This window comes from Acomys russatus, chromosome 13 (assembly GCF_903995435.1).
Source record: "Acomys russatus chromosome 13, mAcoRus1.1, whole genome shotgun sequence".
NCBI lineage: Eukaryota > Metazoa > Chordata > Mammalia > Rodentia > Muridae > Acomys > Acomys russatus.
This window is the reverse complement of record NC_067149.1, coordinates 64002221-64018304: the sequence shown is the minus strand read 5'-3', so window position 1 is coordinate 64018304 and position 16084 is coordinate 64002221. Positions and strand designations below refer to the sequence as shown.

The 16084-nt window shown below is 41.3% G+C and overlaps 1 protein-coding gene across 1 annotated transcript in view; it reads right to left on the bottom strand.

The window, feature by feature from the left end:
* The window catches only part of Pde3a (phosphodiesterase 3A), a 260721-nt gene that overhangs the window by 45634 nt on the left and 199003 nt on the right, over window positions 1-16084 (bottom strand). The window contains exons 3-4 of the mRNA XM_051155535.1: window positions 3610-3864; window positions 2784-2938 (exon numbers count right to left, since the gene is read on the bottom strand). Of these exons, the coding sequence (XP_051011492.1) occupies window positions 2784-2938; window positions 3610-3864 (410 nt within the window). The remainder of the gene's footprint in view (window positions 1-2783; window positions 2939-3609; window positions 3865-16084) is intronic.

Sequence of the window (16084 nt, the reverse complement as noted above, 5' to 3'; positions counted from 1 at the left end):
GTGAAAATCTTTGCATCCAACCACTTACTTCATAAGTCAGTATGAGATCTTTTGAAGGAAAGAAACATTTCTTTGGAAATCAGGCCCCCCCTTTTCTTTTTTTTTTTTTTTGCTAGTATGATGACTGCATTGTTACTCTTAATTTTACAATACCACACAAAGAAAAGAATGGAATAAATCAGATTTTTGCCAGACGTGACAAAGGGCATAACAAAGGCATTGAGAAGGTAGCAATGTGTTTTCCGTAGAGTCATTTTCTGCCTAGAAAATCATGGTGCCATCCGGTAAGTGCTGACAAGTAGTGCTGTAGTTTGCATTGCCAGCATGGTTTGGATAGGAGATGTCTCTTTAGGTTTGCATGTTTAAACTCTTGGTCCCCAGTTAATGGTCCTGTTTTGGGAGCCCGTGGAAGCTTCGGGAGGGGCACCTGACTGGAGAGGTGCTCCATTGAGAGCTGGATCATGAGGTCTATGCACTGACTCGGTTCCTGGTCTGGCTTTGCTCTCACTGTTTCCCAATGTGTCCAAGCGTGAACAAGCTGCCTCACACTCCTGCTGTAGCTGCTGCTACTATGGAAAATGCGAAAAAATTACCAGTGATATTTCATTTCGACTTCAGGAAATGCTCGTGAACTAGCATGTGCCTCCTCCTATGAGGACATCTGCAAATCTAAAAACAGCCTAGGCAATGCCATAGGGTAGAATTATGATTTATAGCGTATTAAAATTGTGGTTTATGAACAAAACACCTGATGGTCTTGGGTCAGAACACAAATATTAACATAAAGTAATTTACAATCTAAAGGAAGAAGCGGGGTGGGGGTGGCTAGGAGATGGCTGTGACCAGATCCTTTGGTCTAACATCCTAGTGAAGACGCCAGGAGTTATCTGTGCTCTGAGCCTCCTCAGGGCTACTCCATGACAATAAGTCAAGAGATGCCAGAAAGCCATTCAAGAAAGACAAAGAAGCAATGAGTATGTCTGGGGCAGGGTCAAGGAAAAATAGTAGCCCAAAGGAAATACCAGAGAGAAGCTCAACCACCCAGTCTGTCTAAGGAAGCCATCACATGGTGAAGTCTGTAAACTGTTCCCAGTAATAAGCTGATCCTCTCAGCGGTGGTCTGAACGAGTGACTATACAGGGGAGGCCTTCAGGAGCTCCCTGGCTGAGGGCTTACTGGGTTTCAAAGCACAGGGACCAAGTAATTTATTCATGGAATGCCAAGGGTGAAGGCGCCCCAGTTGCTGGTCAGGATGCACAGACAGGTTTAGTCACTCTACTGTACATGAGTGGGGGGAAAAAGCAAAGGAGCCTGTCCTCACTCACGTCTCAGGATTTGGAAGGATGCCATCTTGTTGTCATGAAGAGGAAACAATGTCAGATATGCTATTAAGTCTTTATGTAAAGCTATGGATATTTGTACTCATTAGGTAAATGATGAAGTTGATATGTATATTTTATTGCTCTGAAATTATAAAGTAAGGGTCCTTATAATTATTGACTTCATATAAAGTATTCTAATTTTCTTCTAGGTTGTAAAGAAGAGACAAAATAGTTCCCTTTTAAAAGCACATCTTTTAAATTTTAAATTCTGGCCTGTCAGTCACTAATATAATTTGGATCTTGAATTTCCCCCAAGGGCCTTGTGTTAAGGGCTTGGTCTGCAGCTTCGGAGACTAGACCTTTAAAGGTAGGGCCTGCTTCTGGGTAATTAGATCAGTAGGGTTGTTCCTCTGCAGGATATGTTAGGATGCTAGCCCTTGCCTTCCCCTGCCCCTCTCCCTCCTCCTATCCTGGCAACCATAAGGTCATCTGGCTCCTCTGCCCAGGTGGACTATGACTCCAAAGCCCCAAAGTAAAATGTGGGAAGCCACAGATGGAAACCACTGAAAGACAGAGCCAAATAATCCTTAATTGATATCAGGCACTTTGTCAAAGTGATGAAAAGTAGATTCACACAGTCACTTCATAAAATCACAATTAATATACTACTAAACACTAAGTAAAGTGTAGAGCTCAAAGTATGGCTCAAGGTAAGAGCACACACACACAAATATATACATATATGTATACATGTATACACATACACACAAATACACACATAACTCACACACACACATATTCACACATATAACACATACACACATGTACACACATACACACACATATATACATACATATGTGTTTGCATTGTATATGTATATACCATGGAGACACATGCATTCACACATACATACATGTACACATATACACACATACACACATGCATGCACACATACACAAACACACACTCACATACACAAACAAATATACACATATACACATAAATGTAGATACACAGAGAAAATTAAAAGATTCAAATATATCAAGTGTTATTAAGATGGTATCTACGTTTTGATCTATAATTCTTGCTAATTCTTCAGGTAAGTGCAGCAGGTCTGATAGACCATGGTAAGAATCCTATATAGATGTCAGACTAGATACCTTCAATTTAAAGCTCGCAGTATGGATCTCGACACAGGTAAAGCATAGTATGCCTTCACTCTGAACTTACCCTTTTCCAACCAATGCCATAGGGGCAAGGGTCACCCCAACTCAGTCTTAGCATTGACATTTAATGTCATGCCAGTCAGGCCCTAGAGTACTCTGCAGTTAAGCACCAAATTGTTATGTTCAAAGCCCATCATTGGTAACTCTGGCTGGGCCTCTCTTCTCCTTGGTTCTATGAATCCCTTTTTGGCAGACAACCCATCTGAGGAGACATGGAGGCAGCAGGAGTCTAACCTGGGTGAAGATGCTTCATGTGGCTTGATGCTGGCACTGCGGTCCCTCCGCACTGGTGCGGGCTCCAGGGTGGGCAGGCCTGTGGCAGAGGTTGTGGTTGTCCATGTGGACGAGACTCTTCTCAGCAAGCCTGGAGGCAAACTTCTTCTCAAGCGCTGGAAAGAATATTATTCACTTTATCACCAACCATATTTTAGACCATAAACTTTTATGTAAAACAATGGAAGGAAGCAAGGTAAATGGAAGCCGCTGATTAAACAATATTATCTGAATTTCGCCTATCACTATCCTGGACAACTGAGAGAGAAACATGAGACCTGAAGTGAAAAGGGCAACAATAAGCCATGTCTGGTATCTCCTGGGAAATTCAGGTAGTGAGCGCAAGAGGCAGACTGGGCTACATAGCAAGTGCTAGCATCCCAAGGCTACACAGGAAGGCTCTGTCTAAAAACACACAGAAGTAGCAGGAAGTGAAAGTCAGTCCCCATTCTCCACTCTGGTGCCCCATATTTGACCACATCCCCTGGATGGGGAGGCCTGGAGGCACTCAGAGGAAGGATAGCAGGCTACCAAGAAGAGACTTGATACCCTATGAGCATGTACAAGGGGAGGAAGTCCCCCTCAGTCACAGACATAGGGAAGGGAGTAAGGGGAAAGCAGGAGGGAGGAATGGGAGGATACAAGGGATGGGATAACCATTGAGATGTAATATGAATAAATTAATAAAATATATTTAAAAGTAAGGGGAAAAAAAGAAGTAGCAGGAAGTTAACCTTAGTGACAGTGGCAAGATTAGCTAAGACCACACTGTTGGTGCCACACCTACCTTGGGAATGGCCAGCTTGTCTTTCTCCAAGCCTTCCTCAGAATCTGAGCAGGTGTAGTTCTCACTGAAGGTCACAGTGGGGTTAACTCTGGGCTTGTGGATGGCCTGGAAGGTGAGCTGGGTGCTGAGCAGGTTGCTCACGGCCCTCAAGGATGTGCACACATTTGGGGGCAGAGAAGGGTCTGCGAGGAGGTCAGTAATGAGGCCGTGTGCCTCGCCCATCACAGCAATATCCACAGTGATGCTGGTTCCTGACTGGGACACCAAAGCAAGAGGTCAGGGGAGGGGAACGTGTGGAGGCAAAGTGAGCTTTCCTGCCGAAAAACAAACAGCTGTCAGGCATGGTGGTTCATACTAAAAACTTGATATATAGACACAGAGGCAGGAAGACCGTGACTTCTAAAGACAAGCTGGGCTGTGTAGCAGGACCCTGTATTACCCCTGTGCCCAATTTTAAGGAAAAGGCAATTAAATTTAGCTAAGCACTCCCAAAAAACATAGTTCAAGTCACACTGTTGTTTTGACACTTACTAAAATTTGCCATCATTGTTTTTGTTTGTTTGTTTTGAGACAAGGTTTCTCTGTGTATCCTTGGCTGTCCTGGACTCTACTTGTAGACCAGGCTGGCCTCGAACTCACAGAGACCCACCTACTTCTGCCTTTTCCTGAGTGCTGGGATCAAAGGTGTGCACCACCACGCCCCATTGCCAGGTGCTGCTCTGATTAATTTCTGTCAACTTGATACAAGGGAGAGTAATTTAAGAAGAGGGATCTCAGCTGACAAAATGTCTCCATCAGATATGGTCTGTAGGCAAGCTTGTGGGCATTTTCTTGACTAACATGTGATATGGGAGTACCCAGCTCACTTGAGTGGTGCCACCCTGGGGTGGTTGTCCTGGGTTTTATATAAAAGCAGGTTGAGCAAAGCCATAGGAGCAAGCCAATAGGCAGTGTTCTTCTATGGCCTCTGCTGCAGTGCCTGCTTTAAGGGTCCTGACTTTATTTCCGTCCATGGTGGTCTACGAACTGTAATGTGAAATAGACTATTCCTTCTACAAGTTGCTTTTCGCCATGGCCTTTATCACAGCAGCACAGAGGTAACTAGGGCAAGCAGACTGCATTTACTGATGCACTTATGTTGAAGTATCCGTGCATCTCAGGATGAAGCCAACTTGATCATGGTGGACACTCTTTTTGATGTGCTCTTCAATTCAGTTTGCAACTCTTTTATCAAGAATTTTTGTATCTGTGTTCACCAGAGATTGGCCTGCAACTTTCTTTTCTTGCTGTATGTGTGTCTTTATTTTAAGGGAGGAAAATGAATGGCTATCATATCAGACAGAAGGTAAGGTGTTCAAGGCTATCTTCAGTTATAGAGCCAGTTTAAGGCCACCCTACACTGTATGACATGGCCCTAGTCTTATAAAACAGAGAAACCAAGCCAAAACAAACTATTTGCTTCTCTAATAATTTAAATACAAAACAAATGAACAAACTCATCTATTATTACCAAACTTTGTCAGAGTAATAAAAAATAGCTAGAACTAAGTATCTATAAACCAATATGAAAATCTAAATGCACTATTGTTAGCTGTATGCATATGTCATACAAATTTATATATTATGACAACATTCATAAAAATACCACTGAATTGGGCTAGCACCTCTCCTTCAGCAACACACATTTTCAAGTCCAATTCATATATTGTATGAAAAATTATCCAGGGCAGTCCGCTGCAACAGAAATTATTCTCCCTACATGTAGTTTTCTAATACACTAACAAGCCATGTGACAGGTTGAATAAGAAATGCCTCACATAGGCTCTGGCTTTTATATACTTGGTCCCTCCCCCATTGGAGGCTCTGTCTAGAGAGGTGCAGCCTTGTGACAGGAAGTATATTTCTGGGGCCAGATTCTGAGAGTCTGAAGCCGTGCCCCACTTCCCTTCACTCTCTCTGGTTTGTGCTTGCAGGTAAGAATGTCACTGTGCCTCCTCTGACAGAATGGATTCATTTGCCTCTGAAGTCATAAGCCAAAATAAACTCTTCTATTAGTTGGTTTTGGACATGATGTTTTATCACAGAGACAGAAAAGCAACTGACACCCATACCCTAGACATTGTATTACTTCCATGAAAACTTGAAATTTTAAGCAGAAGCCAGAGGCAATTGTACCAGACCAACTAGTCATTGCAATCAAAATTCACAAGCAAAGAAGTGTGGACTAAAGGGTATACTGTGGGGCACAATGTGATACACCACAGCTTCTAAATAAGATGTTTTTTTCCTCTGGTTGGGGAGGTTGCAAGGGTAGAGGGAGGGTGTGAGAGGAGGGGTGATGAGTACAATTGGGGTACATGATGTGAAAGTCACAACGAACCAATAAAAAAAATTTTTTTTTAAAGTGTTGTTATAAACGAGAGCATTCTCTATGGCATTTCCTATATATTGTATATTTTGTAGCAAAGGCTCCTTAAAAGAAAAACAGGCAAGAAGCAGGACATACAGACCAGAATCAGCTGTGGCACCAATAGGAACACACTGTCCTTGGACAAAGGAAACAACACAAGGTGAAAAAAAGTCTGTACTGCCTACTGATGCTCAGTCGTGCCGGCTCGACTAGGTTTTGAGTTTAAGAAAGAGAATTTTGAAAGCGTTAAAAGCTGCACTGTGTGTAAGAAGTTATCACTACCCTTTGGCTCAAATAACTAAGGAAGCCACCCAAGCATGAACTGTAAGACTAACAGTCAAATTTGATCGCCCAAACCCTGCCAAGAGTAAGCACACACGAGACACTGAGAAGCACACTGACTGCTGTGCCCACCAGCAGCAGGAAAACGATAAAGCAAGCTCACCAAGTGACTGTTAACGAGTTTCAGGCAGTGGGGGCTTCCGTGATTGAGATGGTGTTTTTAAATCACATACAACATGGGGGGGGGAAATGGATGACTTACTCAAAGGTGTTTTTCTATCTTTTCAAATAAAAATAATTACATTTCTAAGTTATCTCAGTAATAATCATATGTTTCATTTAGCTAGTAAAAACATTCAATAATGACAACAAACACTAAAATCAGGTTTATTTAAAGACTACTGAAAGGAAAAAAATTTAAACTATCAAGCTGAGCTCATCCTCAGTGCAGTGGGCACAGACTGCAGCTGTTCTGCTAAGGTAGATGATTAAACAAAGCTTTAAAAAGTCCCAAGCAAAACAGAACCCACAAAAGCATTCTACCTTATTCTTCACTTATAATAGAAACATTTATATTTAACATTCAAAAAGCACAATTCCAGAAACACTGTCTAGTGACAACCAAAGAGACAGAGAAGCAGCACAAAGAAGACTTCACAAATCTACATGAAGCTCAGACAGGGCACACATGCTAAAGCCAGAGAGATGAGAAGTGGTGTGGGTCACCTCCTGGGGATGCTAAAGCCTCAGATTAGGACACTGAAAAATATATATTCGAGTTTCATGACAACTTCCTAAACCCATCACAGGTTTCCATGGGCAATCCTATCTACTATAGCTCTTGGTCTTGCTTCCTACAAGATCAGAGAATTGGCTATCATTTTTCTGTGTCACACACACACACACACACACACACACACACACACACACTAAAAGCCAATGATTTGTAGAGTATTTTGGATATCATTTTATTTTATGAGTGCGCATGTTCACATATGTGTGTATATGTGTGTGTGTGTGTGTGTGTGTGTGTGTGTGTGTGTGTGTGTATTCACACATTCTAAAGGATGCTGCTTTGTGTCTTACTCCAACTCTACATCCTATATACTGAAGCAGATTCTCACAGTAGAACCCAGCACTTGCTGATTTAGACAACCAACTTCATCAGGCTTCCTCTATCTCAGCTTCCTAAGCTCTAGGATTGTCCTTCATGCTGGCCTGGCATTCACCTGCATGCTGGCTATGCAAACTGTGGCACTTATACTTGCATGTCAAGCATTTTATCCTCTGAGCCACTGCTGTAGCAGCTAACATTTTAATGATAAAAGTATTTTAAAATTAGATTGCAAACTTAGTAAACTACTTGTTTTACTGACTGCTAATCTTACCAGAGTTCTAGCTTACAAACTATGATACATTCACTGTTATTTTTTTCCTCTGCCTAATGTACACTGAGTCTTACAGGAGACACATTTCTGGCTGGAACTTTCATAAACTCACTTCTCCCAATGGTCAGTGTACACTTTGATCAAGTTGTCAAATTTGCTGGTTCCCAAGTCTGTTTAGACCAGATTAACATTTATTATAATATATTACACATGCAAATAAGACATCACTAAATCAATCAGTCAATGGAATCCATTTCCTTAGCAAGGACATTAGGCTAATTTAGGTGGATTTACACAGATTTTGTAAAGAGACTTCATGAAGGTGGATTTTGTTGAGTTTGGCAGGTCAGCCATGACGTCAAAAGCTCCAAACAGAAAACTGTGACATAACTGAAGGACTTTCCACTAAGTGTGATCCCAGGTTTCTAACTCATTTCCACTATAAAGAAAGTGAAATTGGTAGCTACCCATAGTATGGCTTTGGGATCTGATTGAAAGGGAACCTGGAGCTGCAGTCCACACAGGGGAAACACCTTCCAAAAAGAGGCACTCTTGGTCCCTCATCGACACATGTGGGAATGATGGCTTACATACGAAGTGAGAATACGTTAGCAGGAGTGTGAAAAAATGTATGAAATACTTCATGATTTTTATGCTTGAAAGGATTTTAAAATTCCACAACTTCTGCTCCTAATTATGGCAGTTAACAGAGCTTCAACATGTTTTTAATCCAGTGTTTTCTTTTGGTTGAAATGAGACATAATAAAATAGCTACAACAAACTATTCCTTGTGATTCCTGGAGCAGGAAATAAACATAGAGTTCACTTGAAAATAGCTACCAAGGGGCACCATGCAGCTTCCAAAGGAGGGGAGTAAGTAACGGCTCTATCCATCTGTGACGTCTATGAATCATATAACACACAAGGAGGACACAAAGTCCCACAGGAGTGCAATAGTGGCAGGCATGCCTTGTGGTAAACAGCAGCGTTTTCATCGGATCTGAAGCCCTCAACAAGAGAGGGATGGAAGACCACGCTTGATGAGGGAGACATGGCCAGCTCTCCAGAATTAGTGAATTTGTGGATCCTGCAGGAGAACCTACAACTGCCACTGTATTAAGTTGCCATGACTCCTAGCTGTGATCGAAATATTTATCTTGATACCCACAGATACATGCACTTCTTACCCCTCATCAGAAAAATGCCTCTTTGTAACAGATGGAGGCCTACAGAAAACCATGCCTGGTCTAAATGCAGATAACAAATGATGATGGGGTGGACAGCCCAATTGATATGTCTACAACACAACTCCTGTACCTCAGGCACAGCGAACATCACAAAAAAGGGGGTAGATACATTGTAAGGGACAGAGGATGAGGACCAGGAAACCTGCTGTGAGATTGTGTCTCTTAGCAATAAGAGGAAAAGTTCACCCATGATATCCCAACAATATGGATGTCTAAGCTAGGCTCAGAGAAACAACCAATAGACACACTGACATGAAAGGAGGAAGTCACACAGGGACCACCCTAAACAAGGAGCTGCAGGCAACTAAGCAATGCTGAAAGAGGGGGATATAGTCGTCCCAGGAAAGAGATGTTCCTGCCCCAGCTGATTATCCAGTGCTATGTGATTGGCTTTGAGATTGTTAACACTATATGAACTGAGAGAGTTGTGTTTATGTATTTAAGAGTAATACACACAAACATTAGTATGCAGCAACAATCAAAGAACTTGAGGGAGAGAAAGGGAGTGAGTGTATGGGAGGTCTCGGAGGGAGGGGAGAAAATATGTCATTCTATTTTTAATTTTTAAAATTTAAATAATGATGATGATGATGATGAAACACTGGGGGGGGGGCAAAGAGGCCCCTGTGCAGGTCTCACTATACATGCATTTTGTGTTTGATGAGTTAAAAAACAAGGTGTCAAGCGTTGGTCTGAAAAACAAGATATTTATTTACTAGTGTCAAGTATCTATTTTATGGGGTCATGAGGGACATAGAATATAAAGTCATCCTTCTTGAGTTCAAGTTTTAGATTTTCTAATGTGCAGATGGGGAAATCCATTTCTCTCTCTAGTCCTTGCTTTCTCAGCTCTAATGGGACCTATTTGTTGACCGATAAATGAAACCATGTGTAGAAGTGGCCATGAAGTCTCAGGAAGACAAATACATAAATATAAAATATGGATGTGTATGACATGAGAGAAGTGAAAATGGATAAAAATGACTAATAGGAGAGAAGAGAAAGGGAAGGGACAGGAAGTGAGGGGTGGGGGGGGGAAACAAACACAAAGTAAAGCAATCCTTGTAGCAAAACGTCTTTACGTAGCCCAGGGCCATGTACAATGAATATGTGAGATGAAAAATAGAAGGACAGAGTCCTACTAAGTGCTTAGCTCAAAATACATGTTTACTAAATATTACATATTACCTGCACTGCTGTTAGACCTGAAGATGATAGACCATATAAAGGAAGGCTCATGTACACGCACATCTTTGTCACATGTACTGGGCATCTCTCTCTGTGTGTGTGTGTGTGTGTGTGTGTGTGTGTGTGTGTGTGTATGTGTGTGCACAAGTGCACACATGATTGTGGAATTCAGAAAATGCTGTTGAGATCTCCTGGAACTGAAGTTACAGGCACTTGTGAACCACCCAACATGGGTGCTGGGCACTGAGCTGAAGTCCTCTGAACCATCTCTTCTGTCCAGTCAGAATTTCTTTATGAATGAAGGCAGCCTAGAGATAAGATTTCTTTATCAACAAAACTAAAACAATAAAAGCAGACCTTCTGTTAGTTTCACTTTCTTAATTTAGGCAAAAATAGTTATAAAGTCTATATTCCCTACACCCAAATTTGCCACGATAGGCCTGAGATTAATTTTCAGCTGCTAAAACGTATTTGTACAAAAGCTCTGCTTTCAGTCAGCACGGGTGACTGCACTAGTGCGATTTATGACACATCCTGAAAAGAGTTCTAAGAGCAGGCATCTGAGTCCCATTGTTGAAAGTATTTTCCTTTTCTTTCTATTTAGTCATCTTGGGAGGCACCCTGGGAGGCAAGCACAGTGTGGAAGAACGTTCCCAGGGTGGAGAGGGAGCTGGGAGAAGAGAAGGATAAACACGTAAGTGATGACACACAAGGAGGAGAGTCTCTCAGACTTTCCTTATACAATGTTGGTCCCCAGTGCTGGGAAAAGAAGTCTGGTGCATACAGGCAGACTATAGCCTCCCAAATATTTATAGGACAATGTGCCATGCCATCACCTCTAAATCCTTTCCTGGGAATCTGTCTTGTTACCAGAAAATACTGTTTTGGCCTTTAATATGCTAAATTGTTCTAGGAGATGAGCTGGATACCATAGAGATGATCTCTGGCATATTCTGCGTTCGGACCTCAGAGCCAAAAAAAAAAAAAAAAAAAAAGTGCATATGTGTTTATACTTTCATAGGACCCGTTTATAATTTTAGACTTGAAATTGGCTGGGAAATTTTTAAAAAATGAAATCATGTGAAAATTTTGCAGTAAGTCACTGTAGGCTGAACCTTGGCAAAAGGCCATCCCAAGGAAACAGATGTTTGCTTATTTTAATTTTCTGGCAGAGAGTATGAGTTTACATCTGAAGTCTCTCCTGAAGATAATGCGCATGGATGTACAGTATAAAGGAGGGGGCTACAGAGCCCTCAGTCAAATGGCTTTCCAACAACATCCCTTTTGGAAGGTCCCCTATGAGAGGTAAGAAACAGCAAATGCCAGCAAGTACTATAATTCCCAACTTCCTTCTCTTTTGATGTCGGTGAACATTCCATGTCACCAAATGGGAAGCAGCATGCAGCCAAGTGTCCTTCTGTCCTTCCAGAACAGTCTATCTGCAAACAACCAGAACTACTTCCAAGCATTCTTTGTCTATATTTTCTATTACACACACCTGCCAGACACTAGTAATTTTACCTAACAAGCCAAAATGAATAATTACAATAGATAGGATGCTATTTTATTATTTAGAAAATGAAATGTTTTATTGATTCATTTATTCTGTAAGCCTTTAGACTTAACTTTCAGATTTATTCTTTCTCTTCCTATTTAGAAAAGATAAAGTGGGTAGCATAAATATACGGGAATCTGACAGTGAGCTATCAGTGTGATTGCTCATACCAGTGACTGTGGAAAGGCTTAAAAAATATAAATTGCTGTATAAATTTTTTAAAGCTTTTTTTGTTAGTGTGAGAAACACAAAACAAAGAATGTCTGTATACTCTCTGATATAAGTACGATTTTAAATATTTTGGGAATGATTATCTCTGGGTTTGAATTCATCTTTGGTCTGTTAAATTTTATCAGTGGTTGCTGAACTTGAAGCTGCAGTTTCCTTGGCCTAAAAAAACTGAGGCTGATGAACAACAGAGGGCAGTGTTCTGCCTTAGAAGGGACTAGCTGCCTGGCTATCACTTCTGGAAAGAGTGCTGTCCACTCATTAGCACTGCATTTCTCTTGTTTCCATTCAATAAAACATACAAATCATGAGATTACTGGTAGAAGTTTAAAAATATGTTATAACCTTCACATCACTATTAAAGCATATAATTAATATTTCTCCAAATTATAAACATTTCTGGGATCACTTTTTAACAAAATCCTTTCTGGAAGTGCTGAGGACTGAACTTGGGGTCCTAAGCATGGCATGCAAGCATTCTAAGAGTGAAAATATTTAGCCCTAGCCTCAGCCAACCCTAGCTTTCCCCATTTTATGGGGTACATTAGTAGCACAATCCATTTCCATACATAATTTAATTCAATTTTTTACATGTAATTCTCTATTGTGGTTAAGGTATTCATAAAGTGTGCATATGGGTGCGTGCACACACACACACACACACACACACACACACACACACACATCTGAACACAGTTCTCTGAAACTCACTAGCATTTACTTTATCCCCACTGACCATCACTGAATGCTTCCTGCCTCAGATGGCCGTGGCTCCCCCAGTCTTCAGATCTTCTCAGCTTCTCTTTCTAGAATATGTACCCTGGCTCTGTCCACACCGTCTGCTCATCGCCATGCCGGCGCCTGCTGGGATGTGCCTTTATTTCATATACTAGAAGCACACAACCCAAGCAAACTTCAAATCCTTTGAGTCATCGCTTGTGAGGAGCCATGCTTCTGCCATCGTCTATCTGTGTGTGACAGAGTCTCCTCTTAGAGGACATGCATCTGCCATCTCTCCCATGTAGGTAGACTCGCTTTCTTCTGAAGAGCCGTGCAGCCCTAATCATCTCTCGTATGTATGATCTTTTTTTCCAACAGCATTTCTCGCATTTCTCACATTGTGTGTGTGTGTGTGTGTGTGTGTGTGTGTGTGTGTGTGTGTGTGTGTGTGCGCACATGTGCATGTACTTTGTGGATACTTTAATCACAATAGAGATTTACATGTGGAAAAATTAAATTATGTGTGGAAATATATCACTCTTCTAATGTACCTCATGAAATGGGGAAGCTGGCGTTGGCTGAGGCTGCGCTGAAGTTTCTCATGGTTAGGATGATAGCCCAGCATGCTTAGGAGCCCACGTCCAGTCCTTGGCTCTGCCATAAAGAATTATGTTAAAACTGTGCTTTGGTTGTGTGATTATTAACTATGTAAAATCTATTTCCTTTACGGTAGGACTGTACAATAAGGGCAATGCTGGATTTTATTTACTAGCTTAAACCCAGAACCCAGAGTAGCTCTAGAAATACTATGTACTCTAAGCTGTGATGAGATACGCTTCTTTCCAATTCTGTGCCCCAGGAAAGTGAAAAGGGGGTAGTTGTGGTGTGCAATATGTCTCTGAAAACAAATAGCAGCGTTTTAATGAATGAAAGTTATTCTTAACAGCTTGTTTTATAGTAAGTCTTTCTGGAAAGTAGCAAACCTCTATTTGAAGTAATACTGATAGGAAAACAACTCTAAAATGTTTTCTTATAATCTGATAATAATGAAGTAGCAGGGGCAGAAGATTAGTAAGAGAGAGAGAGAGAGAGAGAGAGAGAGAGAGAGAGAGAGAGAGAGTGAGTGTGCGCGCGTGCATGCACATAGGTTTTTTTTTTTTTTTTCTTTTTGTAAAGAGAAAGTCTGAGAGGGCCTGTAGGCAGAGGAAAACATAGCTTTTTGGGTACAATTTTCCTGGGGATTGTGAGCACCTCAGGTGTAAAAAATGAAGGCGGAGAAGACAGACCACAGCAGGAATGGAAGCCACACTCAAGGCCTTTGGTCATCTTGCCAAGTGCAGTGAAGAGCTCTGCAGAACAGTGGCATGAGTATCATGTGTAATGAGAGGAGTTCGGCTGATGATCAAGGCCAAGGTGATAGAATGCTTCACCAAATCAGGAGCCCAAAGGAATCCACTTTCTGAGATGCCTGGAGCATACAGTTTTGAAGAAATATGTGGTGTCAATGGGATGAGTTAAGCCTTGTATTACATGTGTATACACACATGGGTGTTGATGACATAGGTGTGTCCCATGATGGCTCTTAGGACACCATGGGGCTGTCATGAAGAGGAAAGATAAGCAGATAGAGGCAGAACCATCATCACTATCAACATCTATGAGCCAAGTAGAACAGGTAGTCAGAGAAGAATGTGAGGAGCCAACCTCTGGAGCTAAAAGTTTGAATCAAGGGGCTGGAGAGATGGTTCATCGGTTAAGAGCCCTGTCTGCTCTTCCAGAGGTCTTGAGTTCAATTCCCAGCAACCACAAGGTGCCTTATAACCATCTATACTTGGATCTGATGCCCTCTTCTGGCCTGCAGGTGTTCATGCAGACACAAGATTGTATACATAATAAATAAATAAATCCTTTTTTAAAAAAAAGTTTGTATCAAAACAAAGACATTGTGTTACTCAAGAATAAAATATCAGCACCGAAAAATGCTTGAGATACCAGTGGTTTCGGGAATTTTTCCATCAGTGTAGTGTCCAGGAGGTGGCTGTAGAAGAAATAGTTTCAGTAGAGGATAGAGCTCACCAGCTACTCTTCAGTAAGATGATCAATTACAGGCAGGGAAGAAACTGAAGATGATGCAGAAGTATCCCATGGAGGCTGGACATGGGATGAAGCTGGAGATATCAGTCTCCAAGGCAGAGACAGAGCCTAAGAGGTTGTGAGCATCTGAGCAAACATGGACAGGTAGTAGATATCATTCATTTCAAAAACAATAAAGTCAAAGCCAGAACAATGCTCAAAAAGATGAGAATGAGAAGAAGGGAAACCGCATTTCAGAATGGGATATAGGACGAGAGGAGGAAAAAAAGAATGCTCCAAGATTTATTGTGAGTGCCCTTAAGTTAGCCTTTTAGTTACTCCATAAACCAGGCAGTGAACCCTCAGCTTAGAATGTGAGATGGAAAATGTTGACATTAGAAGACTAAGGAGCCTTTCAAAGAAAAGGCTGGCTACAATGTCAGGAACTACTGAAAGCCCACTTCAAGGTTGACATCACAGACCCCTAAATCTTCCTGCGTATTTTTCCAGTCATGGTACTTCACATGAAATGCTGAAAATGTTAAGTAAAGGTAGTGCTTTCATATGACACAGCCACAGCACTCCTGAGCATTTATCCAGAGGCCCACTGTCCACCTACCACAGAATCACTTGTACGTCAGTGCTCACTGCAGCACTGCTCACGATAGGTAAGTTAGGGAGACAGTCTATGTGTTCAACAATGGATGGATAAAGATTATATATATATATATGTATGTGTGTGTATATATATTTATATGTATATATATATATGAATTTTTTCCAGCACAAGGAAGCACAAAATTATGTGTTCTTGCAGGAAAATGAATGCAGTTGGAGAATATCATATTCAGTGAATTAAGTCAGCCTCAGACAGATATCGTATGTTTCCTCTCACTCATGGTTCCTGGGTTTTACAGAGATATACAAAATCACTTATATACATATAAAATGACATGACAGTATATGTGGAACTGCAGAAGAACAATAGTAATGATTAAGGGAGAGTGAGAAACAGGAGGGTTTGGGAGACATAGAGAGATATGATTGAAATACATTATATTCTTGTATGAAAATGCAAGTATATATCTTGCATGCATGAAAATGTAAGTATATACTTATAATGAAGCCCTGTATACAATGTTATGCTAATGAAGATAAGATATACAGAAAGGGACTAGGGAGATGGCTCAGCACTTAGGTGTACATACTGCTCACAAACACGCAAACTCCAGTGAATCCAGTGCCTTCTTCTGGCTCCTGCCAGCATCTTTACTTTTGTGCTCATACTCTCCGACAGCCATATGCACACCCCCACTATTCAAATCAACTAATTAAGAAAAAGCAGAAGCAAAAGCAAACGCACAAGCGAGACGAACATGACTGA